A 25,983-nucleotide genomic window follows, 5' to 3' on the forward strand; every position below is an offset into this window, starting at 1 on the left:
GGAGGCGTGCGCATGCGCCTCTCTCAGGCGAGCCTTTAAATGCCCCGCTGCCGCACTCCGTCTCCCGTCGTGCACTTCGTCACCCGGTGGGCGGGGCCATGCCTGGCGCGGGCTGGCGGCAGCACGTGCGCGCGGAGCTGCAGCGGCGGGAGCGGCGCGCGCGGGGCCTGCGGCTGCTGCTGGAGCGACGTGAGATGAGAGGGCCCGGGGAACTCCCCGCCACCGGACTGGCTGCGCTGGGCTTCTTCCCGGGGGGGGGGGCGGTTCGGTTGGGGGTCACCCTGGTCAGCGGGGCGGGGGCAGGGCAGCCTTCCGGGGCCAGCTGGGAGCTCCTCCCTTCATCCTGCTGCCTCTTGTGGCAGGGAGTTCCGCCGCTTTAGACGCTGCAGGAGAACGCCTCTCCCTCCCTTCAGCCTCATGGGCTGCGCCCAAGTTCTGCTGGGACCGAAGGGGGGAGAAAAGCTTTCCTCTCTCCACTTTCTCCAAGACACTAATAATTTTATCAACTTCCATCATGCTGCCCCTTCCTCACCTTTTCTCTTGACTAAAAAGCCCCAAAGGCTGCAACCTTCTCTCAAGGGACTTGCTCCGCCCCCCGATCACTTTCAACCTCCCCGTCCGTGACCCCCAGATGAAGGGCAGCATAGAACATTAATAGATAATAACAGTAACTTTGGCGGCCCTTTTCTGAACCTTTTCCAACTTGGCAATATCCTTTTTCAGGTGAGATAACCAGAACCGCACAGAGTTATTCCAAATACAGTCACACCATTGATTTGCATAACGTCCATAATTATGCCAAGGATCCCTGGTGTGGGGATTGGCCTTTTCGGAGTCTGAAGATGTTTTCTGGTTAGACAGAAACCCTGGGAGGCTATAAAGCAGGGCAGAGAAGCATGAAGCCTGGCAGGAGTTTCAAGGGCCGGGCAGAAAGGGCTGGAGGGCCGCTTCGCTGCCATAGAGTCAGAATAGGATCTTCTTGGCTCTCTGCCTGGTGCAGAATCCTGCAACTGCTACAGCAGCCCTCGCCTTCCTGGCGCCTTCCAGAGGTTGCGGGACTACAACTCCCAGCAGCCACCAAGTGGGTGCAGGCTGAACCACAGCACCCACTGGCTTGCGTGTTTCCTTTGCTGTGATTTCTGCACTGCAGCGGGTTGGGCTGGATGACCCTAGGGCCCCTTCTGCTGGCAACCATTGCCTTGAACATCAGAGCCACCTGCTGGAGGGGCCAAAGTGGGGCCCCCGAGCCCAGCGTCCTGATCTCACAGCAGCCAGACAGACGCCTCTGATGGGAAGCCACCTGGCAGGATTCGAACACAAGAGCAGCTCTCCCCATGATTTCAAGCAAAGGGCCTTCATTCTCGCTAGTAGCCACTGACAGGCCTGTCCTCCGCTGCAAAATTCCCCGATTCTCTTCTAAAGCCGCCCAGGTCGGTGGCCATTTTGCTACCTCCTGTGGGAGGGAGTTCCACAGGTTAACGGCATGCTGCATGAAGAAGCTGCTTTCTCTCCTCAGCCTTTGGAGAGGCAAGCGGGGCAGTGGAGGCCTAGGGTGGGGCTGCCCTTTCTAAAAGCCCCTTTGCCCAGAGACCCCCTTCCTTCCCAGCCCCCTCCTGAGACGCTCCTTCTTGCTCTTCCAGATGAAATGCTGTATGGCCGCCTGGATGCTCTGCAGACCCTGCTGGCAGCAGCAGAGGAGGGGGGGCAGTGGCCGGCGGCTGTGGGGTCCTGCCGGTGAGTGTGCGGGGTGGGGTGCTGGCATGGGGGGAGGACGGGCGTTTGCTGAACTGGGGGGGGTCCTCATCTGGCTTTTTCCTTCTTTTTTTATACATTTTTATTGATTTTTTAACATATCAGTTCCAACAGTCATACAACATATTTTCTCATAACATGTTTTAGACTTCTGTCAGCACCTCTGAAGATTTTCCATTCTTTATCACTTATTCTGCATTTCATAGTTTCTATATTGCGTTTCTTGGGACGCAGGTGGAGCTGTGGGTAAAACCTCAGCGCCTAGGGCTTGCCGATCGAAAGGTCGGCGGTTCGAATCCCTGCGGCGGGGTGCGCTCCCGTCGTTCGGTCCCAGCGCCTGCCAACCTAGCAGTTCGAAAGCACCTCCGGGTGCAAGTAGATAAATAGGGACCGCTTACTGGCAGGAAGGTAAACGGCGTTTCCGTGTGCGGCTCTGGCTCGCCAGAGCAGCGATGTCACGCTGGCCACGTGACCCGGAAGTGTCTCCGGACAGCGCTGGCCCCTGGCCTCTTGAGTGAGATGGGCGCACCAACCCCAGAGTCTGGCAAGACTGGCCCGTACGGGCAGGGGTACCTTTACCTTTTTATATTGCGTTTAATTATCCTTAACTAATAATTCTTTTCGTAGTCTTCTAATATTTCAAATAATCCACCTTGCAAAACTGTTCATCACAATTACTTTTCAAATAGTTCATATGTTTACTCCAGTCCTCTGAGAATCTCTGATCCCGCAGGTTTCGAATCCTACCTGTTAGTTTATCTAATTCTGCCTGGTCCCCCTCTTCTGGCTTTTCCCAGGCCCCCCCAGGAAGTGGCCTCCGTCCGGGTGCAGCAGGAGATGGAGCTGATCGAACTCCGGAAAGAGAGAGAGGAGGTGAGTGGAGGCTCCGCGAGGGCCTGGATCGGGGCCAGCTCCTGTGGCTCCGTCGGATTATGGAATTGTGGGGCGGGAGGAGCTCCCCAGGGGTCATCTAGTCCAACCCCTGCAGTGCTGGAATCTCAAGGCTGACATCTCCCACAGCCAGCCACCCAATCTCTGCTCCCGGGACAAAAAACGTCGGGGTGCAAATGCGGGAGAGAAAGGAGTAAGTGCTGCGCTTGCTTTGCAGTTGCACCAGCGGGTCGCCCTCCTGACGGACATCCTGAGGGAGGCGGAGGCAGAGAACAAGGAGCAGCGGGCAAAGTAGGAGTCTGGGTCTCTCTGGCCCCCCAGGTGTGGGAGGGGAGGGGGGCTCGGCCTTTCAAAGAAGCTGGGTGCAGCTGGTTCGCAGGCGTGGCATCCCAGCAGCTTTCCTTCCTCCGGTCCCCCTGTCTTTGCTGCAAAATTCACTGGGAAGCCCACAAAACGTTAGAAAATGAAATCTTTCATTGGCGGGGGTTGGGCTGGATGACCCCTGGGTGTCCCTCCTGGCTTTCTCTAGGATCCGGTGCTTTCTGCCCCTCCGCAGGACGAGGCGCCTGGCCCAGGATCTGGCTGCCCTGACCCGCCGGCACGAGGAGGCACAGTGCCAGGCCTGGGCGCTTTCCCAGGAGGCCGAGGGGCTGCGCCAGGAGCTGGCCGAGGCCCATGGACTCATGCAGGAGGCGCGGCGGAAAAGGGAGGAGCTGGAGGTGCGCTGGGTGCGCGAGAAGGCGCTGGAGGCTGGCCGCCTGAACCAGGCCAACGAGCAGCACAACCGGTGAGCAGAGGGGCTCTGTCCGGAAAGATGCTCAGGCCGGGGGCTGGGGAGGTGCAGTTGCACCACGGAAGCCGAACGGAAGTCCATTTGACTTCCAAAACATTCGGGAACCAAGGCCCGGCTTCTGATTGGCTGCAGGAAGCTCGATACAATACGATAGTCTTTATTGTCGTTTTCCCATACAGAACAACGAAATTGAAAAATCTACATAAGACATTCAAAACCCAACAAGCCTGCTATCCCAACCTGGTTAGCTCCCTAAAAACTGACACCCCATTTTTAAATACAATATACTCCCATAGAGACTCCTTACAAGGCGTTTGGAGCCCTGCCTGTCGGATGTCCGGGTTCCAACCAACATTTGCAAACCAAAACACTCACTTCCGGGATTGCGGCGTTCAGGAGCCAAAACATTGGAGTGCCAAGGCATTTGGGTTAGAGCTCATCTGCTGCCCTTTTGCACAAGGCTTTTCTTCCCTGGAATCCACTGCAGCCCCGACTCCGTCTCTCTTCCCCCCCCCCCCAGGTATCAGCGGAGAGTCCGGCGCCTCCAAGAGAAGCTGCAGGAGGCGAGGCAAGCGGCCGGCATGTGAGTCCGCCTCCTTTTCCTGAGGGAGGGGGCAAGGGGGTGTCCCTCTCCAGTGGGGCTGCCATCCCCGCTCGGCCTTGAAGCTCCCTGGGCCACTCTGGCATGCAGCGCGGAGTTGAACTGCGGAACTCCCTCCCACAGGAGGCAGCGGTGAAAGGGGGAGACGGGGCAGATTCATGGGCCATCGGTGGGTCTGCTCCATCTCCGCAGCTGGAGGTGGCCGTGCTTCTCAATCCCAGTTGCCAAAGCCACAGGCAGGAAGAGTTGCTCTTTCACCCGGATCCTGCCTGCCCACTGGGAGGCCAGGAGGCGGGACTAGGTGGCGCCCCGAGGCAGCCATGGTGTCCTTGGGGAACCTCCAGCTCCAGAGGCAGTCTACCTCCATTCCTCAGTTCTTGGGGGCATTTGGCCTTGGGGCCTTCAGTGGGAGTTATCAGTCCTGGCAGAAGGTTTTGAGGTGCCTTGTTCTCCCCGTTTTGTGATAGAGAGGACAGCTGCTCCAATCCTTCCTTAGAGGGAGAGGGGGGGAGCCATTCCAGCTCCAGGAAGCCTTGGGGTTGGGCTGCTTTGAGAAGGGAGGTGGGCATTCTGCACCTCGCCCTTCATCATGGTGCCAATCCGAGGAGTCCTGGAGGGCACCTGGCTTTTCCCCAACCATCTCTGGGCCTTGAGCACCTCTGATTTTCAGTGGGGAAACCAATGGCAGCCCCTGAAGCTTCGCATCCCTTTTCTATGGACCAGGCCCTTAAGATTAGTAGTGGTAGTAATAATAATAATAATAATAGAATTATCCTGTGTCAGTCACGCTGGGATCCTGCGTCTTGGCTGACCGCTCTGTGTGCATTGATCCCGGGTCTGGTCCTTATGTCTTAGAAAATAAAAGAGAGCAGCAGGATAAAAATGCAATTAATAAATGACAGAATTGAAAGGCTGGAAGGACGGCAAGGGCTCTCCGGTGCAGCCCCTACAATGCAGGTATTGCAACTGAAATATTCATGGCAGACGGCTACCAAACCTTTGAATTATTGTTAAAAAATTAAACTTGTGTGTTTTTGCAACACTTTAAGTTTCCTGTTTTTTGTAGACCGCTTAGAGATGTTTTTAAAATGTAAAGCGGTATTGAAATCACTCGACTTCGCTTAAAAACCTCCAAGGGAGGAGAGTCCTAGATTGAGCGTTTTGTTTTTCACTTTTAAATGTTTTCAATTTCCCTCTGCGGGGAAAGCAGGGTGCCGTTTTCTAAGAAGATTCAGTTTGCAGAGGCTGGCCGTGCCTTCTGAGCAGCAGCTGCCTTTGCTCTGAAAGCCCCCCACTTTTCCTTAGGAAAGGGGGGCACCCAACTGCCTGCCCCCAACACGGTCTGCCCCTCTCTCTCGATGCAGGATTCCCAGGCTGGCAGCTGCAGAATCGTCCCCCAGCGACAGCACCTTCAGCACGTCTTGCGAGGAAACCAGCGCAGAAGGTGGGAGCAGCCCAAAGGTGGGTGTGGCGGCGGGGGGGGGGGCAAGTTAGTCAAGAAATGTGCGCCCCACCTTTCAGGCGAGAGATTCTTCCAGGGCGGAAGGTTTCTAGGAAAGCATCAAGCTGCATTTTCATACCATTTGATCTCGGTTTATTGCGATCTTGGAAACGACCAAGTGGCTTGGTAGACCGTGAGCCAGTGATGTGACGCAGCAGCAAAAAAAGGTGAATACTATCCTGGCTGCAGCAACAGGAGTGTCCAGATCAAGGGAAGGAATAATACCGCTTTATTCTGCCTTGGCCAGGCCCCACCTGGAGCCCTGTGTCCAGTTCTGGGCATCACAGTTTAAGAAGGATGTTGACAAGCTGGAAGAAGAGGGCAAGCAGGATGGAAAGCAGGCCTGATGAGGAATGGTTGAAGGAGCTGGGGAAGTTTAGCTTGGGAAAGAGGAGAGATGAGAACCATCAAATACCTGAAGGGCTGTCCCAGGGAAGATGGAGCAAGCTGGTTTTCTCCTGCTCCCTTAAAATAAGAATAATAATTTATTATTTATACCCCAGCCACTCTGGGCGGCTCCCAACAAAATATTAAAATACAATAGTGTGTCAAACATTAAAAGCTTCCCTAAACAGGGCTGCCTTCAGATGTCTTCTAAAAATCGGGTAGTTATTTTTCTCTTTGACATCTGATGGGAGAGCGTTCCACAGGGCGGGCACCACCACCGAGAAGGCCCTCTGCCTGGTTCCCTATAACCTCACTTCTCGCATGGAGGGAACCGCCAGAAGGCCCTCGGAGGAGGACCACCAGAGGAGAGGACTTGAGGCAATGGCTTCAATTTACAAGGAGATTCCAGCTAACGTCAGGAAGAACCTTTTTCTTTTGTTGGGGGTCTTCAGTTTGGGTGGCCGCCTGTCAGGAATGCCTGAACTGCGATTCCTGGGGTTCCCTCTCAATCCTGCGGTTCTTAGCACTCCTTCCCCTCCTTCTAGGTTTCAGAAGCAGGACCAGCAGGGTCCAGCCCCCCTCGGGCCTCATCCCCTCTGGGTCAGCGCGCAGCTGCAGGTAGCCTTGTCCCTCCTTCCCGGGGAGTCCGTGGGGCAGCAAACTTCCTCCAGGTCCTTAACTTGGCCCCCTCTTTCTTGCCGCAGGTCCAATTCCCGAGGCAGCCCCCGCCCCGTGAATGCAGCCTGGCCCTTTCTGAGAACGTCTGCACGGCCGTCGGTCAGCTTGCTCAGTGGTCACAGCACGCTTGCAATGGCACCTTGATTCTTTACCTGGTCCTCACGTCACGGAGAGCGTGCTGGTTGTGTGAATTGCTCAGGAAAAGGGGGCTAAGCCATACCCCACAACCCTGGAGTCTACAAGTTTTTGGGGGTCAGGGGTAGCATGGACTCAAGGCCCCCCCCCCGGGTTGGGCGGCTACCAAAAGCCCCACATAGCTCTTCTGCGGGTGAGGGTCTTCCTTCTTGCAAAACTTGGGGGTCAGGGACCCTCTGGCCCCACAGCGGTGCAGCAAAAGTGGAGAGTCCTTGCTGCAGATCTGAGAATCTCTGGCAGGGGGGCTGCTATTTTCACAGGAGCCCCCTTTCCACTTCTCCCACACCCCCTCCCCATTTTTAATGCTCAAACCACTTAATAAAAACTTCCAGACATCTGTTAACCGTTTTTTAATTTTCATTTGTTGCTCTCTGCTCAGACAATGTAGGAAACAATAATGGTCTTTTTAAAATTTCTTTTTACACGCATTGCCTGCCCTGCACCTGTTTGTACAGGGGGGCAGCCCTGCAAGGGTTTTTTTGGGGGGGGGCGACTGGGCACAAAGCACAGAGACGTTGGCACACACCTGCCCCCTTCGGCATTTGGGGGCATGGGGAGGGGTCCCCAATCCCAGGCAGACGGGCTCAGCTCACACCCCCTTGGCCAGCAGAGGCACATCTCTTGGGGGGGGGGGCTTTTTTGAAAAAGAGATGGGGGGGGACAGACAGAAGAGGCCTCCCAGCCCCCATTAATTTTTTTTAAAGGGAAAGAGGAGAGAGTTCAACTGACCAATTGTTTTCCCTAACCAGTTAAAACAGCATTTAAAAATAAGACATTTATATAAAGGGAGAGCAGGTGGGGAGAGGGGGGGTTGCCCAGAGAGATTAGACACACACAACGTGGTGCTTTTTTGGGGGGGGATACGACAGTCAGACGATAATGCCCAATAAATGTTCCAGTGCGTTAGACAAAAATTTGGGAGAGGGGGACGGACGAGGACGGTGGCGTTAAAATCCATCTGTGGAGAAGATACGCAGCAGCAGATAAAGATTAAAAGCTGGGGGGGTGGAGGTGGTGGCCCTCGCCCCTCCATTTTTAGTCACATTAAAAGCCTCCCTCCCAAATACAGCATGAAGTCACAAGGCGGGGGGTGGGTGGGGTGATGGCTCCTATAAGGAAGGAGGGGGGAGTAGAGGATGAGGCGACATTCGTACGTGGTGGGGGGCCATTTCTCAGCTCTTTCCTCTCCCCCCCCCAACCTGGCTGGACCTGTGGTGGCGAGGGGGGGTGTTCCTCCCTCCCTAGCAAAAATGGTCATCGTCTTCCTTGTCGTCCTTCAACCCCTTCAGGCGCAGGCGGGCAAAGTCTTCAAACACAATGTCGTCGTCCTGCCCGTAGCTGGGGGGAGGGGGATTGGGGGGGGAGAAAAAGGAAAGGAGAAAATGGGGGCAGAGTCAGGCTGCTTTGGATATGCACAAAAACGGTGGCTTTTCTTTCCCCTTTGCACCCGTAAAAGATCTGCTTGTTTCCCCGCATTCCTACATCCCATAATTTCTTCGCTCCGCTTTTCTGCAGCAACAACCCTGCCAGGTGGGCTGGGGCTGAAAGGGAGAAACCGGCCCCCTCCAGACCCCCAGCCAAGCAGAGAATCAAACCTGGGGGCTCTGACCACTGTACCACACTGCCACCGGCAGCTCTCTGCGCAAGACCCAAAGGTCCAGCTCCTTTCCTGGGGGCCTGGGGCTGGAGGGGGGGCCCTTGCAGGTGTGTCCCCCCTCCTTGTGGGTTCTCCTTTCCATGCCCCAACCGCTGACCAAGATTCTCCACTTTTAAACCCCCCACCCCAATTGAACACACTCCCTCCCACCCCATGTGTTAGGTGGGCAATGCAGTCACCCTAGAGAAGTCCTCAAAGGGGGTTTGTGGGCTCCGCCCATATTATCCCTGCCCTATATTAAAAAACAAACCCAAAAAACAACCATTCCAACTTGCGGAATAGAAAATAGAAATTTCAGGGTGTTGTAAGTTCTAGACTAGGACTGGGGAGCCCATTGGGTGACTAGGGCCCCCAAACCTCCCTTGCAGGGTTGTCGGGGGGGGATATAAAGGGGAGGGGGAGAACAAGGCACATCTCCTTGAGCAACTTGGGAGGAAAGGCGGGGTATAAATGCAATAATCAATCATATTATTTGCTTTGTTTTTATTGCGTGTTTTGGGTTTCCATCTTGCATTCTTACCCTGGGAACTGCCCTGAGTTCTACGGTTGAAGGGCAGCAAGAAAATAAGTAATACTACTAAATAATTGGGCCAATATATGGGAAATAACTAGGCACAAAGAGAGAGAGACGCTCCAGGCCCAGCCTGGCTCCCCCCGCCCCCCGAGAGCGGGGCCTTGTGGGTGCTGGCTTCTGAGCCCCCCAGGGAAAGGGTCCGACTTGTCTTACTTGGTTTCGAACTCGATGAGGTTGGTGTCGACGGGGGCGTCCGTCTCGGGGGCGGCTGGAAGGGAAACGGGAGGCATGAGGTTCCTCTTTCCACCCCGTGAAACTTCGCCCCCGCCCCCACCTCTGGGGTGGCAGGAGAAGGCAGGCCCCCCCGATTCAGAGACTTACCCAGCTGAGGCTGCAATGTGGGCGAGGCCTGGTCGGGCGGCTTGGGGTGCATGAGGACAAAAGGCAGCTCCACGGAAACATCCCTGGGGGGCAGGAGAAGATCGTGAGAAGAGTCTGCGGCTGGATCAGGCCCAAGGGGGTCCGTCTGGCCCGGCAGCCTGGCCTCAAAGGGCCAAATGCCCCCCAGGACCCAGAATGGAGGTAGACTGCCTCTGGACCTGAGGCTGGTCCAGTCTCGTGGCTGAACAGGTGCCATATATATATATATATAGGTATTCATATTTAGTTATTTAATCATTTTGCATTTTGCTCATTGCATCTATACAACTCTTATTTTACTCTTACACAGACTTTCCGACTTATCTTCCTTTGGCATCCTTCTTCAAATCCTTGGTTTGCTACAATTCCTTGGGGAGATTTTGCAGCCTTTGTGAACCCCAAACACTGCACGATCCTTTTCGTTCTCTTCTTTTTAGGTCGGTTGGAAACACACCCACCCTTTTTTTCTTTTCTTTTTCTTTTTACTGTTTCGACTTGTCGACTGTAACTTCTGAAAAAACCCCAGAATCTCCACTTATCTGCAATGCCAAGTTCCTGTGATTTATTCTAGCCTCGGTATTTGTTTGAAAGTGGGCAAGAGCCGATGCAAAATCTAACCGAATTTAAATGCACTTGGAGCGATCGCCCTTGTGCTTAACTCTGCTACTAGAGAGCAGGAATCTCTCTTCCAAACATATCTTTGCAACAGATGGGTTGGGATTTTGGGGGGACATGGGACAACGAGAGAAGAGCAACCCACCCGATGTTCATACTTACCCTCCCCGGGACACCACCAGCTTGACCTTGACCCGGTAGGAGACCAGGATGCCCAGGACCTCCTTGTTGGCACCCTCCTTCACACTGCAATGCCAGGGAAAAAGAAATAGGGGGGTCACTCTGACCTGGAAACACCTCACGGACCCCGCAAGGAACAAGGCCTCCCCTTTTTCCCACGCTCACATTTCTTACCCCTTCTCACCCTGCATGAATTCCTCCTGTGCCACATAACAAACCAGTGTTCCCCAAACTTTTTGGGGTCCCTTCCGCCCCCTCGGTGCCATGAACTCACCCCCAGTGGCCCCTCCCCTCCAAAAAGCATTGTTCAGAACGTTTTTTTGCAGGACCCCCTGAAGAAGATTCAGAGCAGCAGCAGCAGCTAATGGCCAAATTGTTCAAAATCCAACTGAAACTAACTCTGTTTTACTTCAAAAAATTTATATACCGCTTGATTGTAAGGGGGAAAGCCTCAGAGAGGGTTTTACAAAAAGGATAAAACAAAATTGTCGCTAAAATTGCAAAACCACACCACAAGCACCGTTTAAAACCGCAGTGGAATAGACTGAAACTTGTGCAAACTCGTCTCAAGAGGATTGAGTTCAGCAGGCGCCAAAAAGACGACAGTGAAGGCAACTGCGCGGGAGGATGTCAAGAGGCAGGGAGTTCCAAAGTGCTGGTGCTGGCACTATTTATTATTAACAAAAATGATTAATATTGTTTATTTATTTATGCCCCACCTTTTCCCCCTGAAAGGACTTAAGGGCGGTCAAGTGACCTTGCAGAGAAGCTGGTCCCAAGTTGTTAGAATCACAGCCTCGTCAAATTGGCAGGGACCCCAGCGGTCATGTAGTCCAACCCCCTTTTAAGGGCTTTATAGACTAAGAGTAACACCTGGAACTTGGCCCGGGGGCAAATGGGCAGCCAGCGCAAATCTCCAAGAAGCACAGATGTCGTATGCTGACTGGGTCTCCCCTCCTGTCAGCAAGTGTGCTGCAGCATCCTGCACCCAGGGCAGCCCCACGGAGAGCCCCTTGCAGTATTGAGAGCAATAAATCCAGCAATCCAGGGGGAAAGCTCTGCAATGTCTGATATTTCCCGCCCCCTGGCCTCTTAACACGCCCCCCAGGACCCTCCTGCCCCCTCCCCCCCCACCAGGGGTCTGCAACCCGTGTTTGGTCCCTCTGCAATCCTAAGATCCTTCAGCTGCGATTCCTGCACAGCGGGGGGGGGGGGGGGGTTGGACTGGATGAGCCCTGGGGGTCCCAGCATTGAATTGCAGGACTCACATGGTGGAGGAGGCCAGGTTGGTGTCTTCGTGCTTGAGCTTCCCGTCCAGCGCCAGGCCCCGCTTCTCCCGGTTGTTGCTCAGCAGCGGCGTCAGGGTGTAGACCTTGCAGAAGGTGGAGCTGGGCGCCACTTGGTCGCTGGCGGCGGAAGCCAGAGAGAGAGGCGTCAAGGTCCCTGCCGGCCCAGCGCGGCCCGCCTGAGTCCGGCTGCTTGTCAGCCCACACAATACAGGATTATCTGCACTGTCAGGCAGGACCCTCTTGCGGCTCGAACCTGGGAAGGGCCTGCAAGGCAGCTGCTCTAACCACTGAGCCCCCATTGCCCTTCCACGAACCCCCATTGCAAGCAGGGCTGCAGGGGACAACGTCAGGCCAGGGCCAAAATAATAATAATAATTTATTATTTATACCCTGCCCATCTGGCTGAGCCCCCCAGCGACTCCAATCAAGAGTTAAAAACAATACAGGATTCAATAATAAAAACTTCCCTAAACAGGGCTGCCTTCAGATGTCTTTGAAAAATAAGATAGCTGCTTATTTCCTTGACATCTGGTGGGAGGGCGTTCCACAGGGCAGGTGCCACCACCGAGAAGGCCCTCTGCTGGTTGAGAGTCCTGCATTGCAGAGGGTTGGGCTGGATGACCCTCAGGTGTCCCACCCAGTTCTGGGATCTGATCTGCAGGAGTCTCCTTCATTGGAGGTTTTAAGCAGAGAAGGGAGTCCCAGGACATTTCCATGCTTGGGGAGACGACGAATTCAAGGCTGAGTTTTCCGAAATCACCCACCCAGCATCCCCTCGCCCCCACCCCAGTTCCCAGGCCGGAGACTTACTCCTGTTCGATTTGGGCCACGGGGCACTTGTACTGGGCTGTGCTGAAGAGGCAGATGTCCGCGTATTGCCGCACTGCGGAGTCAGGAGGGAGGAAAAGCGTCAGGAGACGTTCCAGAGGAAGCCAGGTCCAGGGAGTGCCAAATGGGGTGTGCTGAGGGGGTCCTCAGCTGGCTGATCATCCCCCACGCACCCCCTTTTTCCAAACCAGCAGAACCCCCCCATGCTCCCCCGGCTCCACAGGGACCCCCCCTTTCCTACCGGACACCTTGACTTTCTTGACACTTTTGCTGGAGTTGTTTGTGACGTGAACGTTGACGCTGATGGGCTCCCCGTGATAATAAAGCTGGAGGGGGGAGAGAAGGGGGGGTCAGGATACCTGGCCAAGGAAGACACGGCCCACCCTCCCAAGACCCCCTGGGACCTGGCGCCTCTCTCTTGCAACGCCCCCCCAAGCGGCACCGTCCCCCCAATTCATAGCGGAGAGCATCCACCATGAAGCCGGTGACCCCAGGAGGAGAGGGAACCTGCAACCATTGCTGCCAAGAGTCCCACATTCGCAAGAGATCTGTCTTTGGAACTCACTGCCTCTTGACGCCTTTTTTCAGAGCCTCCTAAAAGCTAAAATCCTCAGGGGAAAATATTCTCTTGGAACTACTAGATGCCTATTGTACGGAACTTGACAGTCGGACAACAGATACTTTGTTTGGATACGTATAGTGATATTTGGAATGAGTTTGCAAAGAATGTATCAGGTTTTGAATAACTGCACTTGTACAGGGAGGGGGGAAGTATTTGATCCCCTTCTAAATTTGCCTGTTTGCGCTCTGATGAAGAAATGACCAGCCCATAATTTTAATGGTAGGGTGTTCATCAATCTCTGACTTTTGTCTTCTGGGTTTCCGGGGTTTTTCCTGTTGTTACTCTGTCTCTCACAGCTACAATTAACCTACCATTAAAATTATGGATGTGTCATTTCTTCGTCGGAGGGCAAACGGGCAAATTTAGCAGGGGATCAAATACTTCCCCCCCTCACCGTATCAGGGATACAACATCATTTCTTTCAATGTATGGAAACGTACTGATTTTATTTCTGCATCCTCTTTCTCACGTATTTCCTTTTTCTCTTTTCTTTTATAAATAAAATTGCTCTAAAATAATAGTAATAATAACACATTACAGTGGTCCCTCTGGTTATGTACTTAATTTGTTCCGGAGGTCCGTTTTTAACCTGAAACTGTTCTTAACCTGAAGCACCACTTTAGCTAATGGGGCCTCCTGCTGCTGCTGGAGCACGACTTCTGTTCTCATCCTGAAGCAAAGTTCTTAACCTGAGGTACTATTTCTGGGTTAGCGGAGTCTGTAACCTGAAGCGTATGTAACCCGAGGTACCACTGTATTTTTATACCACTCTGGGTGGCTTCCAGCAAATTTAAATAATCAAAATAATCAAGAATTTTAAAAGGCACTGATTTGCTCAGACCAGCCTGAGGATACTGGTGTGTGTTTGAATCTGCTTTCAGGGCCTTTCCCCTCATTGCAGCAACTTGCAGGTGGGGCATTGGGGGGAAGGGGCAGCTATTGCTCGGGGGTGGGGGAGATTGGGACTAGATGGGGTCTGCTTTTAAGAAGGCCGGGCGCCAAGGGATTCTCAAGCTGCGGTTCGCACCTTGCAGGGCGTTGAGCTACGACTCGCAGATTCCTGACTGGTGGTGGGGATCCACAGGGTCCCCATCAGAAGCATGTTTCACACACCCCCCGCAAATGCACCTATGTGCATTGCAAAGGGCCCCCCCCCCCATAATACCTCCTTGTCGAGCGAAGCCTCGAGGTGCAGGGACCGGTCGGACATCAGAAAGTGGCGGGTGGTCTCGGCCATGGGCTGGGGGCCGGGCTTCTCCGGGGCATATTGCACTTTCCGGATGACCAGGCGGACGGAATTCCTGTGGGTCAGGGGGGGGGAGGGAGAGGGGTTGAAAGAGGAGGGGGCTGCGGCCCAGGACACCTGGGTTCTCCCCAAGGCAAGTGAGGAGGGGGCAGTTCAAAGCCCGATTAATCCGTTGCACAAACAGAAGCCCCCCTTTAGGAATCTCAAGGTGGCTCTCTTCCCCATTGCAACCCCACAACAACCCTGCGAGGTGGGCAAGTCTGAGAGAAGGGGGTCAGGATAATGGGCAGTATATAAATCGAGCAAAGAAATAAATAGCAAAGAATTAAATATGGAGTTGGGCCAAATGCTTCTCCCTTCTACGACAATGGTATTTTCTGGCCTGAACTGGATGTGCTGCCAGGGATCCGAACCCGGAGCCCGCCATGGGCAAAGCAGGCGGAAAAGGGGGCAAGGGGCTTCACAGGAAATGACACAGCCTTGTCCACCTGCCCCACAGCCTTCCCTGATCAACCGCAGTTCCCGCATTGAAGGGGGTTGGGATGGATGACCCCTGGGGGTCCCCTTGTAACTCTTCCATTCTAGGAAACTCCCAGAGGTTTGGCAGGGAAGACTGGGCCGCCTAACACCCAAAATAACAACAAATCTGTTTTGTTTTTTGCAATTTCTCAGCCAAAGGATTTGTCTGCCCTTGAAGAACAGCCCTGCGAAGCTGGCTCACCTTTTGTGAATCTTCTCATCTTGAATTTTGGCACAAAAAGCCCGGATCTCAAAATCGACGCCGCAAGCCTGGAGGAGGGGGAAAGAGGGGGATCGGGGCCCTTAGTGACACTGGTGGTCCTGTCCCGTGTCCCCCCCCAAGCTGCCCCATAAGGAGCTCTGCCCCATATGCTGCTTCCAGGGCAGAAGCCACACAGTCCCATCCTTTTCTTTCCCCTGAACCCCCAAAATCTGCCCCCATCCCTTCAGAAACCCCCTACCTTTCCTGTGTCCTCTGGACCCGGCTGCAGCGTCACAGAGCAGGGCAGGTTCTGTGGGATCTGTGGGGGGCAGAAAGAAATAGAGCAGTGCAAAAGTTTTCCCCCTCAACTCCAACTTTGGGGTCACCAACATGGCCCCCACCCCAAGGACTTCTCCTCCGAGTCCCTGACCCCCCCCCCCCGCTTTCCTCCCTTGCCACTTTTCCACCCCATGGTAACAGCCCTGCGGAACTCCCTGCCACTGGAAATGCAGCAGGCGCCTTCCGCGCCAACTTTCAAAGCTGGGGGTTGGCCTAGATGTCCCTTGGGTTCCCCTCCAACCTGACAGCCCTTTGATTCTGTGACAGGGGATGGAAAGGAAACCACAGAGCCATGGAACTGCAGAGTTGGAAGGGGGGACCCCCAAAGGGCATCTAGCCCAACCCCCTGCAATGCAGGAGTTTTGGGGGTGCAAAGGCTTGGTCCCTCTCTTACTATGAAGCTGAAGGGGTGGGCGTTGGCCCCCAGTTTCCGCAGCAGCCGCTCCTGCAGGCGGGTGAGGGGCTCGGCGGTCTCCTCGGGGGGCGGGAAGGCCTGCCAGGAGGCCAGGAAGAGGTCCTTGCGGAAGGAGAGGCCCAGAACGTCCAGGTCCTCGCGGCCGTAGCGGAAGGCGCAGGTCAGCGTCACAAAGACTGCGGGGGAAGAAGGGGGAGAGGGTCAGGCCCCCCAAGTCCCACAGCGCAGGAGCCAAAGGGGAGGACAAGCTCAGAAAAGGGGAACGGGAAACAGGAAACTGTTCTCTTCCCCCCCCCCCAAAGATGCAACCCAGGCATTTAGGATTTTGCGGTTTTGCAGAAACAAGGGCTTCGCCACTTCTGTTTGGTGACGGAAGTCAGGGGGCGATTCCGCCGTGACCAACGTAACATCTGCAAGCTCCCCGGCACGTAATGTTTTGGTTTCTTCCAAGCTCGTGTTTTTTTGAACTCCAGGGGACCTCTTTGCGTGCAGACAGACCTCTCTGCAAAAATGACTAAAAAGCTGTCATTTAACTGCTTTTCATGCAATTAAAAGGTGTGTTTGACAAGATGTGACTGTGACAAAGGTTCTGCAACCTCAAGAATTGACCTGCAACTTGGATAATGGTTTTCTCTAAAAGTTTTATTATTATTATTATTTCAAACTTCCTAAGAGCTATCAGATGCCCGACGCTGATAGTATGGTCCAAACTGCAGGCCTAATGCTTATTAAATTCTCAGGGAAGGAATTATGACAGTCCTAAAAGGAGGTTTCAAATGACACACCCTCTTCTAAGTTGTCTGCCGTGATGTTACGCTGGTCACAAGAAATGCTGAATGTACGAAACCTTTCAGGTAACATCTCACCCTGTTACCTTAATGCTAAGAACCTCAAAGAAGAGGGGAAAACCATACCTTTTCCTTTTCCTTTGCTATGGGGAGGGGGAGGTGTGCGTGACCAACGTAACATGCTCAAGCAACGCAATTTTCCTGGCCCTCCAGGCATCTGATTTCTGCCCCTAGCATGGCACTTCTTATCAGTTCCCCAAAGGAGGAAGCAAAACTATCAGTACAATTCAGGGTCCTTAACCTACTGTCTGTTTTCTCTGGCGAGGTCTTGGACGGAAATTAGAGAAAACAAAACAAAAATTCCTTCCAGTAGCACCTTAAAGACCAACTAAGTCAGTTCTTGGTATGAGCTTTCGTGTGCATGCACACTTCTTCTTAGAGAATTAGAGAAATTCTGAGTCATCTTCCTTTCACACTCCCAGCTGCTCTAATCTTGCGCAGAATGACTGATAATCAAACTGTGAACTGAATTATCTTCAGGATATTATAGAGACCACTTGTGAACAGGAAAAATGGGTTTGTAGGTTGACCGTTTCCCCACAGAATTAGCCAGATAAGTTTCCTCTGCTGCCCCCGCCCTCCTCAAATGATCAGACACTGAGCAATTTGGAGCATCTTAAGGAGACAGAAAAACCAGGCACAGGGCCTTCTCGGTAGTGGCACCCTTCAAATGTCAAGGAAATAAACAACTATCTGACTTTTAGAAGACATCTGAAGGCAGCCCTGTTGAGGGAAGTTTTTAATGTCTGATGTTTTATCGCATTATTATTATTATCACTAATTCTGTTGGGAGCCACCCAGAGTGGCTGGGGAAACCCAGCCAGATGGGCGGGTATAAATAATAAATTATTATTATATATTATTATTATAAAAAGAGAGAGAGAGACTCATTTCCAGGCATAAATGTAAAGTTTACACCTGCTTTTACTTCCTGGATTAGCCCTGCTGGGCTTCCCTCAAGCCCCAAACAGCTGCCAACTTCCCTGGCGCCAGGAACAGGAAAAATCTCTTCTCTGAGAGCAGAAGAACAATACTTCTGTTCTCTAGGCTGCCGGTTTTAACCTTTTCTCTCTGAAAAGGCTTCCCTGAGCTTGGCGGGGAGCGCGGAAATTAGACAAATCTTCACCCACTTGAATACCATCTTCAGACGGCACAATTGGGATTTTGGGAATTCAAAGGGCCTTGCTTGCAAAAACGACTTAAAATGGCACAGACGGGTCTCCTGCAACTATCTCTCTGTAGAAATTAATGTGGCAGAACTCTGGAACTGCCTGCCTATTGAGATTGGCCTTCAGCTGAACTCTTTCTGGCCCCCAATAAAAGCAGTTTCGTTTAGAAAGTCGACGCAAGTTTTAACCTGCTTCCAGACTTTTGCCATTTCGACATTTCAAATGTTTTAAATTATTGCTGTTAATAATTTATTTTCAGAGGATAATATTCTCTGGAACGACATACCTACTATATGAGATTTGGCAACGTGATTAGATTTTCTGTGCCCTTACTAGGGCCGAGTGACAGATCTTGATGCATTGCGAAGATGTAAGCCGGCCAGATGGGCAAGGTATGAATAATAAAATTATTATCATTATCATTAATGTATGGCTCCAATTAATCAATAGATTGAAGATCTGACCATCCCTGCCGTCAATGAGCAGATTGCTTAGAGATGAGATTTGGTACTCTTTTGTAAAAATACAGTAGGTTAAAAAGTGTATTAGAAATAACTGTTTGGATAACATCTCTATTAGGTAAGTTTATATGTAATTGTTAACTGATATAGTGATATACCGCACCCTGAAATAAATAATAACAAGTTATTTTCCATTTTTATTTTTGTAAACCGCTTTGAGTTTCTTTTTCTACACACAAGCAGCTCCCAGAGTACTGTTGTGGTGCAGCAGTTGGGGCGTTGGGACTGGGACCTGGGAGAGACGTGGGTTCAAATCTTCCCACCTGGTCACGAATGAAGCTCCGTGGGCGTGATCCGGGAGAGGCGGCAGGGGCTGCCTCTGAGCCCGGCCTCCCTCACAGAGCTGTCGTGGGGATTCCCTGAGGACTAGGACCTGGGAGGAACCAGGGTTCAAATCCCCACTCGGCTTGCTGGCTGTGACTTCAATAAATAGCAATCATAAATTGTTATTTGTATCCCACCCTCCCCAGCCAAAGCTGGGCTCAAAGCGGCTAACAACAAGTAAAAATGAGGATTGGTTTGAGAGGATACTGAATTATTTGGGTAGGTCTGAACAATTTGGGGCAATTAAAATGTTAAACGTTAAATAAACCTTGTGGAGGGAGGAGTGTTAGGGTATTCAGAAGTGTACATATGGCTGATTTGAACATGTTATTGAATATTATTGAATATGTATATTATTGAATATTGTATACCCAATGTATCAGCTGCCTGGGAGGTTTCACTGTTTGTGTTTTGGTGGTTGGTAAAAAATAAAATATTTAAATATATTTTTTTTAAAAGAAACAAGTAAAAATAGCACAGTGTACATAAAATCACACAGTAAATTAATTAAAATACATTCTAAAATCAGTTCAGAATCAAATTAATGGCAACCATTGGGCTAGAGTTCTGTGAGGATTACCAAAGGCTGTGCCTTGGCCAAAGGCCTGGCGGAACAGCTCCGTCTTGCAGGCCCTGCGGAAAGATGTCAAGTCCTGCAGGGCCCTGGTCTCTTGTGACAGAGTGTTCCACCAGATCGGAGCCACAGCCGAAAAAGCCCTGGCTCTGGTTGAGGCCAGCCTAACCTCTCTGTGGCCCGGGACCTTCAAGATGTTTTTATTTGAGGATGGTAAGTTCCTCTGTGGGGCATACCAGGAGAGGCGGTCCCGTAGGTAAGAGGGTCCTAGCCCGTATAGGGCTTTGAAGGTTAAAACCAGCACCTTGAACCTGATCCTGTACTCCACCGGGAGCCAGTGGAGACCTAGCCTACCTTTCAAGATTGTTGTGAGGACTGGATGGTGGGGGGAGAGACAGAACTACGCAAGTCACCTTGAGCTCCTTGGAGGAAAAGGTGAGATTCCTGCCTTGAAGGGGGCTGGAGTGGATGACCCCTGGGGGCCCTTCCAATTCTATGATTCTACAAAATGCACAATAAATAAATAAAGGCAAACAAGCAGAAATCAGTGTCCCCAAAATTCAAGCACCTGCCCCTCTCCTTGCCCCCCGACTTACCCTTCCGGTCCTTGAGGTATTCGGGGTCCACCAGAACGACACCATCTAAGGGGGCAGAAAAGAAACAGGGGGGGTGAGGGGGGAATGCAAACCTCCATGCGCAGAGTATTAAGTCGTTCCTGTTATTCTTCTTCCTTATTGATAACTTTATTGTTTATATTGGGGGGGTGTTTTAAAAATAAAGCAGTGTATAAATTTAATGGAATAAACAAAATGAAACCAATAAAGGTAAGATACAAAAAGCTAAAAGCTGATTCATACCCTATGCAATTTTCAATGTGTTTGTGGGGCAGGTATTGTTTTGTTTCTGTATTTGTTTCAAAGCACATTTGGGGTTTTGGTCTTGTGATTTTGTGCTGTGAACTGTGCTAAGATCTACAGGTGAAGGGCAGTATCTGAATTTATTAAGGTACACCTCTGTCTATGATCGACTATCACTGTCGAAAAATGTAATCAAACTCTAACAGAACTGCAAGAATATTTGAAAGTCATGCCTATTAAAATATGGTTACGTGTAATTAAAAACAGCAGCAGCACAGCACTATTAAAGCCCTTTGCTTTAAAAAAGACCTGGGTTCAAATGCTCCGACTTGGAAGCTGTGACCCCCCCGGGGGGGGACCTCAGGGACCAGGGGCTGCCTTCCTGCAGTCTTGAGCTCCTTGCAGGAAAATAAAGTGGTCTAAAAGTGCAGTTTTTAAAAAGGCAATGTCCCCTGAATGGAGCCGGGGGTGGGGGGGACTTTGATGGACCCCAAATAAATTGGAAGGGCCCACCCCATAACTCACTTTCCTCTTCTCCCCCCTTGCACCCCCGACTGCCCCAGGGGCTCTCCCCCCCCTGCCCCCTACTCACCTACGGGGTCCACTCTGTCCAGGTGGTCGACAAAGTCCCTCTTGCCCAGGTAGACGGTGAGCTGGAGGGAGGAGAGGCAGACCCCCATTAGGTGGAGACGAGAGGGGACACCCCCTCCAGGGGGGGCATCTCTAGGGAAACAACCCCTCCCCCAATCCAACATGGCCCTCGGGAGCGCCGCCTGACTCTACAATTCCCGGATTCCCTGGGGATTTTTCAGCAGAGGTCGGGGGGGGCATCTGTCTGGGATCCTTGGTTGCGGCTCCTGCATGCCAGGGGGTCGGGCTGCGTCACACCTGGGGGGCCCTTCCTAACCTAGGGCTCTCCGATTCTGTATCGGTGGCACAGATAAGGGTCATAGGACACTGGAAATACCCCAAATCTTGTGAAATCAAGTGTCTGCCCCCCCTCACACAGCCAAGGCCCCCCATCTTCTCCTCACCCCCCAGACCTGGAACTGGCCCCCCTTAAGCTCACTTCCAGCCCCACCATCCTCCTCCCAGACCAAAATCCATAACCTGCAAGGGGCTTTTGGGGGGAGGAAGCTGCAAGGAAGGACCCCCCCCCATCGCCATCCGCCAAAGAGCCCCACCTGGCTGCTGAGCTGCTTCCGATAAACCTGCACCCCCCGAGGAGGCACCTCGCACCAGATCCTGTCCAGCTCCAGGGGCTCCATCCTGCCCTCCCCACGTCCTTTGTTGGTCCTACGTGCTCCCCCTTCACTCCCCCCCCCCCAGCCCCAAACGCTGTTTGGCCTGCAGCGCTTTCTGGCTGCCCTACCCTGCCAGGAGTCTGCGTTGTGGGTTGCCCCCCAGGGAGGGAGGGAGGGGGGCAGCATCACCGTGGAGACGCCAGGAGTCAACAAAGCGCGTTGGAGGCTTGGGAGGGACCCCAGGGGACATCTAGCCCAACCCCCTGAAACGCTGCAAGAACAGCCAGAGGATCCCTGGCAGAGGGGCAGCCGGGCCTCTGCTTAAGCACCTCCGAAGAAGGGATCCCCCAGTGGTCATCTAGCCCAACCCCCTAATAAACCGGGAGAGAGAAAGGGGGCAATAAGGGGGGGGGGGGAGAGAGAGAGAGAGAGAGAGAGAGAGAGAGAGAGAGAGAGAGAGAGAGAAAGGAAGGAAGGAAATATATGTTTGCCTGCCTCCATCCTGGCCTCTCAGCTGCCTTGCCCAAGATTCAGGATTCCAGGCAGGTGCTTTGAAAGCAGGGCTGGCAGCCCCACGCACCAGGTTCCTCGCTGCCCCCACCCCAAACAAAAGCCCCCCCCCCGCTGCACCAACAGTGTTTTCTCAACCCCTCAAGACCACCCCCCACAACCAGCTCAAAAATTGAATTTTCATCACCTCTGCGCCCTCCCTGCAAAGCGCAGGAGCCCAACTCTCCTCCTTCAGCCCCCCTGTAAAGCCAAACCCCCCCCCAGCTGCACTCCTCCCCCCTCACCCCATCAGCAAGAAATGAGATCTCTTTTGGTGGGGGTGAGGTGGGGGGATGTTCTTGTGCAACTAAGTTTATAAAATCAATTTATAAAGAATGCAAAATTATGCATGGCATGAAGAAACCGGGCAGAGAAAAGTCCCCCCTATGACATGCACGGAAGCTGAATGTTGGAAGACGCAGGAGAGAGAAAAGTCCTTCTTCATTCAGAGTTGAATTGCGGAACTCCTTGCCACAGGAGGCAGCAATAGCCCACCAACCTGGATGAATTTTAAAAAATCATGGTGGCGGCTAGTGGATGGACCTCAAACACGATGGAATATGCAAAAGCTCTGCTTTCGGAGGCAGCAAACTGGAAACCTCAAGAGGGGAGAAGCTGCTCCCAGATTCAAATCCTGGATGCGTGTGTTTTGCATCTGTTTGGCCAATGCAAGAAGAGGATGCTGGGCTGGGTGGGCCTGATCCACCAGCCAGACCCTAATGCAAGAGATCCCTTTTGCTGGACGTGGTGGGGAGAGGGGCCACCCGCAAAGAACGAGGGGAGGGGGTGTTTATTGGGCGACTGACAGGTGGGGAAAAGCAGAGTGCAATTCAGAAGGGAGAAAGGGAGAGGCAGCGGCAGGCGGGACTCAGTTCCTGGTTCGAGAGTCGCTCTTGCCTGTTGCGGAGGAAGGAAGCTGGGAGGGGGAGGGCGGCTGACAGGAAACCCACAAAGAGAGAGATGACAATGGGGGGGGGAGAGGAGGCCACATGAATAAACCGTTAAACGTGCCTTTTTGGCCCAGGCACCAAGCTCAGAGCGGAGGATTTGGGCTTGGCTGGATTTTGCAGAAAATACTACTGCTAATATTATTATTGTTGTTATTATTATTATTATTATTATTATTATTTGTACAGCACCCATCGGACTGGGAAGGGGGTGTTTGGAGGAGAAGCCGGGTGAAAGGGGGTCACTTACTTTGCAATTGGGGCTGGACTTCTTGAAAACCCTGTTTTCAACAGAAGAGGGAGAAAGAGGACAAGGCAGTTAGGATAAGTGGGGCCTGTGCAACACCTCCCCCCCACCCTACAAGTGGGACACCCCCCCCAAAAAAGAAACACCGTCCCTCCCCCACCCCCTTCTCCTCTCCCCACCGTTAAATTATCCAATGCTCAGGCCGGCTCCCTCTTTCCCCCAGGAACAGAAATCCACCACCAGCAGGGCTTAGTACAATGTGTTGCCGTGGGAACCGCATCAGGACCAGGTGCCTGAGGGTTGCTGCAGCAACGGGAGCAGCTGTCACCCTGTTGTCAAGGGGTTGGGTGGGGAGGGCAAACTCCGCTGGGGAACCTCTTTTCCAGCCTGGGCATGGCGGGGGGGGCGGGGTCCAGCCCAGCAGAGACAGAGGCTGTCGCTGGGGGTCCCGCCAGCTCTGTTCTGCCCACACGGGCTGGCAGCTGCTGAGGCCAGGAGTCTCCCCCAGCCTGGAAATGCCATCTGCAGGATTTGAACCTGGAGCCACTGATCTCACAAATCGCAGCCCCCATGAGCCCCATCTGAAAGAGTAATAATAATAAACCAGCCGTCTCTTTCCTTGCCCCCCAATCCAAACTTTTGGCACAAGTGCTCTGAGACCTTAAAAGGAACTGGATGGGGATGCAGGAGAATTTCAGAACACGCTGCACTTCTTCCAAATATCCTGTTCTCCTGGGGGAGGGAAAGGGGGGGGGACAGGCTCTCAGGCCCCTCCCCAGAACCATCTCCTCAGAAAAGGCCAATGTTTCTACCTCGGAATCTAGACTTGGAAGGGACCCTATGGGGTCATCCAGCCTCACCCCGTGCAATGCCTTGCCTAACACGGGACTCGAACTCACAACCCTGAGACGAAGAGCTCTACTGCCTGGGCTCTCCTTCACTGGAAGTTTGTAAGCAGAGGTGGGGCAGCCGCCTGCCGCGGATCCCTGCATTGCAAGGCGTTGGGGGGTCCCTTCCAGCTCTGCAGCTACAGGGCTCCCCCTTATAAACACACCTCCCTCCCTGCCCTATAGAAGTCCAATGGAGGATTCATCAGGGCAGGAAAAGCGGGGAGACAGAGTGACCAGCCATCTGCCCCTCCTTTCTCAGAGGTTCAAGGGGGGCTGGCCATCACCGCAGGGAGCGGCCTTGCATCCTATTGCATCTTGGTGCAGAAACCTCCGTCCTGGGCTGTCTCAAGGGGGGGGGGGGCTGGCAGAGCGGAAGAAGAGCTGTCCAGAGGGACGGCGGGTGCGGAGCAGAAAAAGTTATTTACACCCTCTTCCAAATGTCACCCTGCAGATGACTTCCTGTTTTTGTGCAGAGATGGGGAGGCGAGAAACCGCTTCCTTGTAAATGGGCTGTTTTCGTTCTTCCCCCCCCCGCAAAGCGCCCTCTCCCTCAGCGCAGCGCTGGAAAATCATCCCCTGGGGGGCTTTGTGTCTGGAAGCGAGGTGAGGAAAGCAGGCATAGTAGTTAGAGTTCAGACCTGGGTTTGATTACCGCCCCCCACCCAAGGAGCCTGGGGTGCTGCGCCCGCCTTGCAGGGCTGTCGTGGGGGTGGAATGGGGGTGAGGGCCTTGGAGGGAGCAGGGTTCCAGTCCTCCCAGCGCAGGGTATGAATGCAACTAATGAACGGGAATAACCGCCCTGGCTGGGTCCAGCCCCCTCTCAGCTCCGGGTCCAGAGGCCAGAGCGTGTGTGTGTGTGTGTGTGTGTGTGTTGTGTGTACACAGGCGGACGTGGCCGGCCCTCCCTCTCCCCCCACAACATCTGGGGCTCTGGTGCCAACTGCCGCCTGGCTCCGGGAAGAGGTTAATAGCCAACTAATAAAAGTAAATAACGGAGAGGGGAGAGAGAGGGAGAAGGAACTTCTCTTTTCTGCCCCACCCAAGGCAAAGGGGGGCGGGAGAAAGGACACCCCCTCAAGAAGCATTGGGAAGAGACATGCCAGCTGGCAGGAGTCTGGGCGGGGAAGGGGGTTTCCCCCCCAGGGGAAATGGCAGGAAAGCCTTTGGGTGCTGGGGCAGCTGCCAGCCCCCCCCCGCCTGGCCCCCTCATGCCCCCTCGCTCAGACACGGCAGCCCCCCAGGAGGACAGGGGCCCCCCTCTCTGCAGCCAAGTCCACCCGCCCCCCCCAAGAACCCCCAGCCCTTCTGCGCAATCTGGGACCCGGACGCCTGGGTCCGCGGTGGGAGAAGGGGCTCCAGCACGAAGCCAGGACGCCTGGGTTCTCCAGATGGGTGGGGTGGGGGGAGAAGTCTTGAAGAGGCGCTCGGACGCCTGGGTCCCTTGGTCAGGGGACGGAGAGGGGAGCGCGAGTCCCGGGGAGGGGGGAGTCCGGGACCACTGGCCCCTCCTCGGGGGGTCTCGGACTCCTGGGTCCCTTGGCGGGGAGGGGGCGCCTGGGCTGCCCCTGAGCGCGCCGCGGGGGGCTGCTGGCCAGCCCGGACTCCTGGGTTCCCCTCCTAGCAGCCGCTGGGTGTGGGGGGGGCCGGGGGGCGCCCGGACGCCTGGGTCCCTTCCTACCTGGTTCCCGCCTTCTCCCCCATGCTCGCCTTCCTCCTCCTCCTCCTCCTCCTCTAGTGCTCCGGCCCCGAGTCCGGGCTGCAGGGCGGAGCGGACCACAGTGAAGCCATGGCTGGCCTCCGGGCCGCGGTCACGTGGGCGCCTCGGCAGCCAATCCCAGGGCCGGCCCGGGAGGCGGGGCGGGAGGGGCGACGTCAGCGGGCGCCGCGGGAGGGGGAGGCGGGGCGGGAGCGCGACCCCGAGCATGTGCAGAGCGCCGCCCGCCCGCCCCCCCCCCGCCGCCGCCCTCTGCACGCGCCCCGAGACTCCGGCGGCGGTTTCGCGGAGCCCCTCCCCGGCGGGCGTTTCCAGGCCCCCCCCGGCGCTTCCCGGCATGCCTCGCTCTGTCTCTCCCCGCGCATGCGCCCTTGGCGGGGGGTGGGGAGCGCGCGATGGCGGCGGCGTTGGGGTTGTCGGCGGGGTCCTCCTCCTGCTCCTCGTCGGGGGGTCCC

General features: G+C 54.1%; 3 protein-coding genes across 10 annotated transcripts in view; 1 reads left to right on the top strand and 2 right to left on the bottom strand.

Annotated features, from left to right (window-relative positions):
• Window positions 1-25,983, bottom strand: part of LOC310828804 (uncharacterized protein) — a 115,117-nt gene that overhangs the window by 12,872 nt on the left and 76,262 nt on the right. The window lies entirely within an intron of this gene.
• On the top strand, window positions 4-7,141 carry LOC310828906 (uncharacterized protein). Of its 7 annotated transcripts, none has more exons than XM_083706934.1 (9): window positions 4-189; window positions 1,641-1,720; window positions 2,550-2,625; window positions 2,861-2,934; window positions 3,200-3,430; window positions 3,957-4,019; window positions 5,402-5,498; window positions 6,471-6,543; window positions 6,630-7,141. In XM_083706934.1, exons 1-9 carry the CDS (start codon window positions 40-42, stop codon window positions 6,659-6,661), a joined length of 876 nt encoding a protein of 291 aa, XP_083563060.1. In that variant the 5' UTR covers window positions 4-39; the 3' UTR covers window positions 6,662-7,141. The 7 variants fall into 7 exon arrangements, with proteins under 7 accessions (XP_083563060.1, XP_083563055.1, XP_083563056.1 ...); XM_083706929.1 differs by having other exon boundaries at window positions 97-189; window positions 1,641-1,734; window positions 5,343-5,498; XM_083706930.1 differs by lacking the exon at window positions 4-189 and adding an exon at window positions 619-723 and having other exon boundaries at window positions 1,641-1,734; window positions 2,486-2,625; window positions 5,343-5,498.
• ARRB2 (arrestin beta 2) lies at window positions 7,134-25,638 on the bottom strand. Of its 2 annotated transcripts, none has more exons than XM_083706910.1 (15): window positions 25,493-25,638; window positions 22,928-22,958; window positions 20,530-20,590; window positions 19,677-19,721; window positions 15,624-15,820; window positions 15,150-15,209; window positions 14,891-14,958; window positions 14,089-14,224; window positions 12,543-12,627; window positions 12,284-12,356; window positions 11,453-11,590; window positions 10,167-10,250; window positions 9,351-9,433; window positions 9,183-9,237; window positions 7,134-8,136 (listed from the first exon to the last, which is right to left on the bottom strand). In XM_083706910.1, the coding sequence occupies exons 1-15, from the start codon at window positions 25,513-25,515 to the stop codon at window positions 8,040-8,042; spliced, it is 1,236 nt and encodes a 411-aa protein (XP_083563036.1). In that variant the 5' UTR covers window positions 25,516-25,638; the 3' UTR covers window positions 7,134-8,039. The 2 variants fall into 2 exon arrangements, with proteins under 2 accessions (XP_083563036.1, XP_083563037.1); XM_083706911.1 differs by lacking the exon at window positions 25,493-25,638 and adding an exon at window positions 23,104-23,180.

Source organism: Podarcis gaigeae (assembly GCF_964106915.1).
Source record: "Podarcis gaigeae genome assembly, chromosome: 13".
NCBI classification, from domain to species: Eukaryota; Metazoa; Chordata; class Lepidosauria; order Squamata; family Lacertidae; genus Podarcis; species Podarcis gaigeae.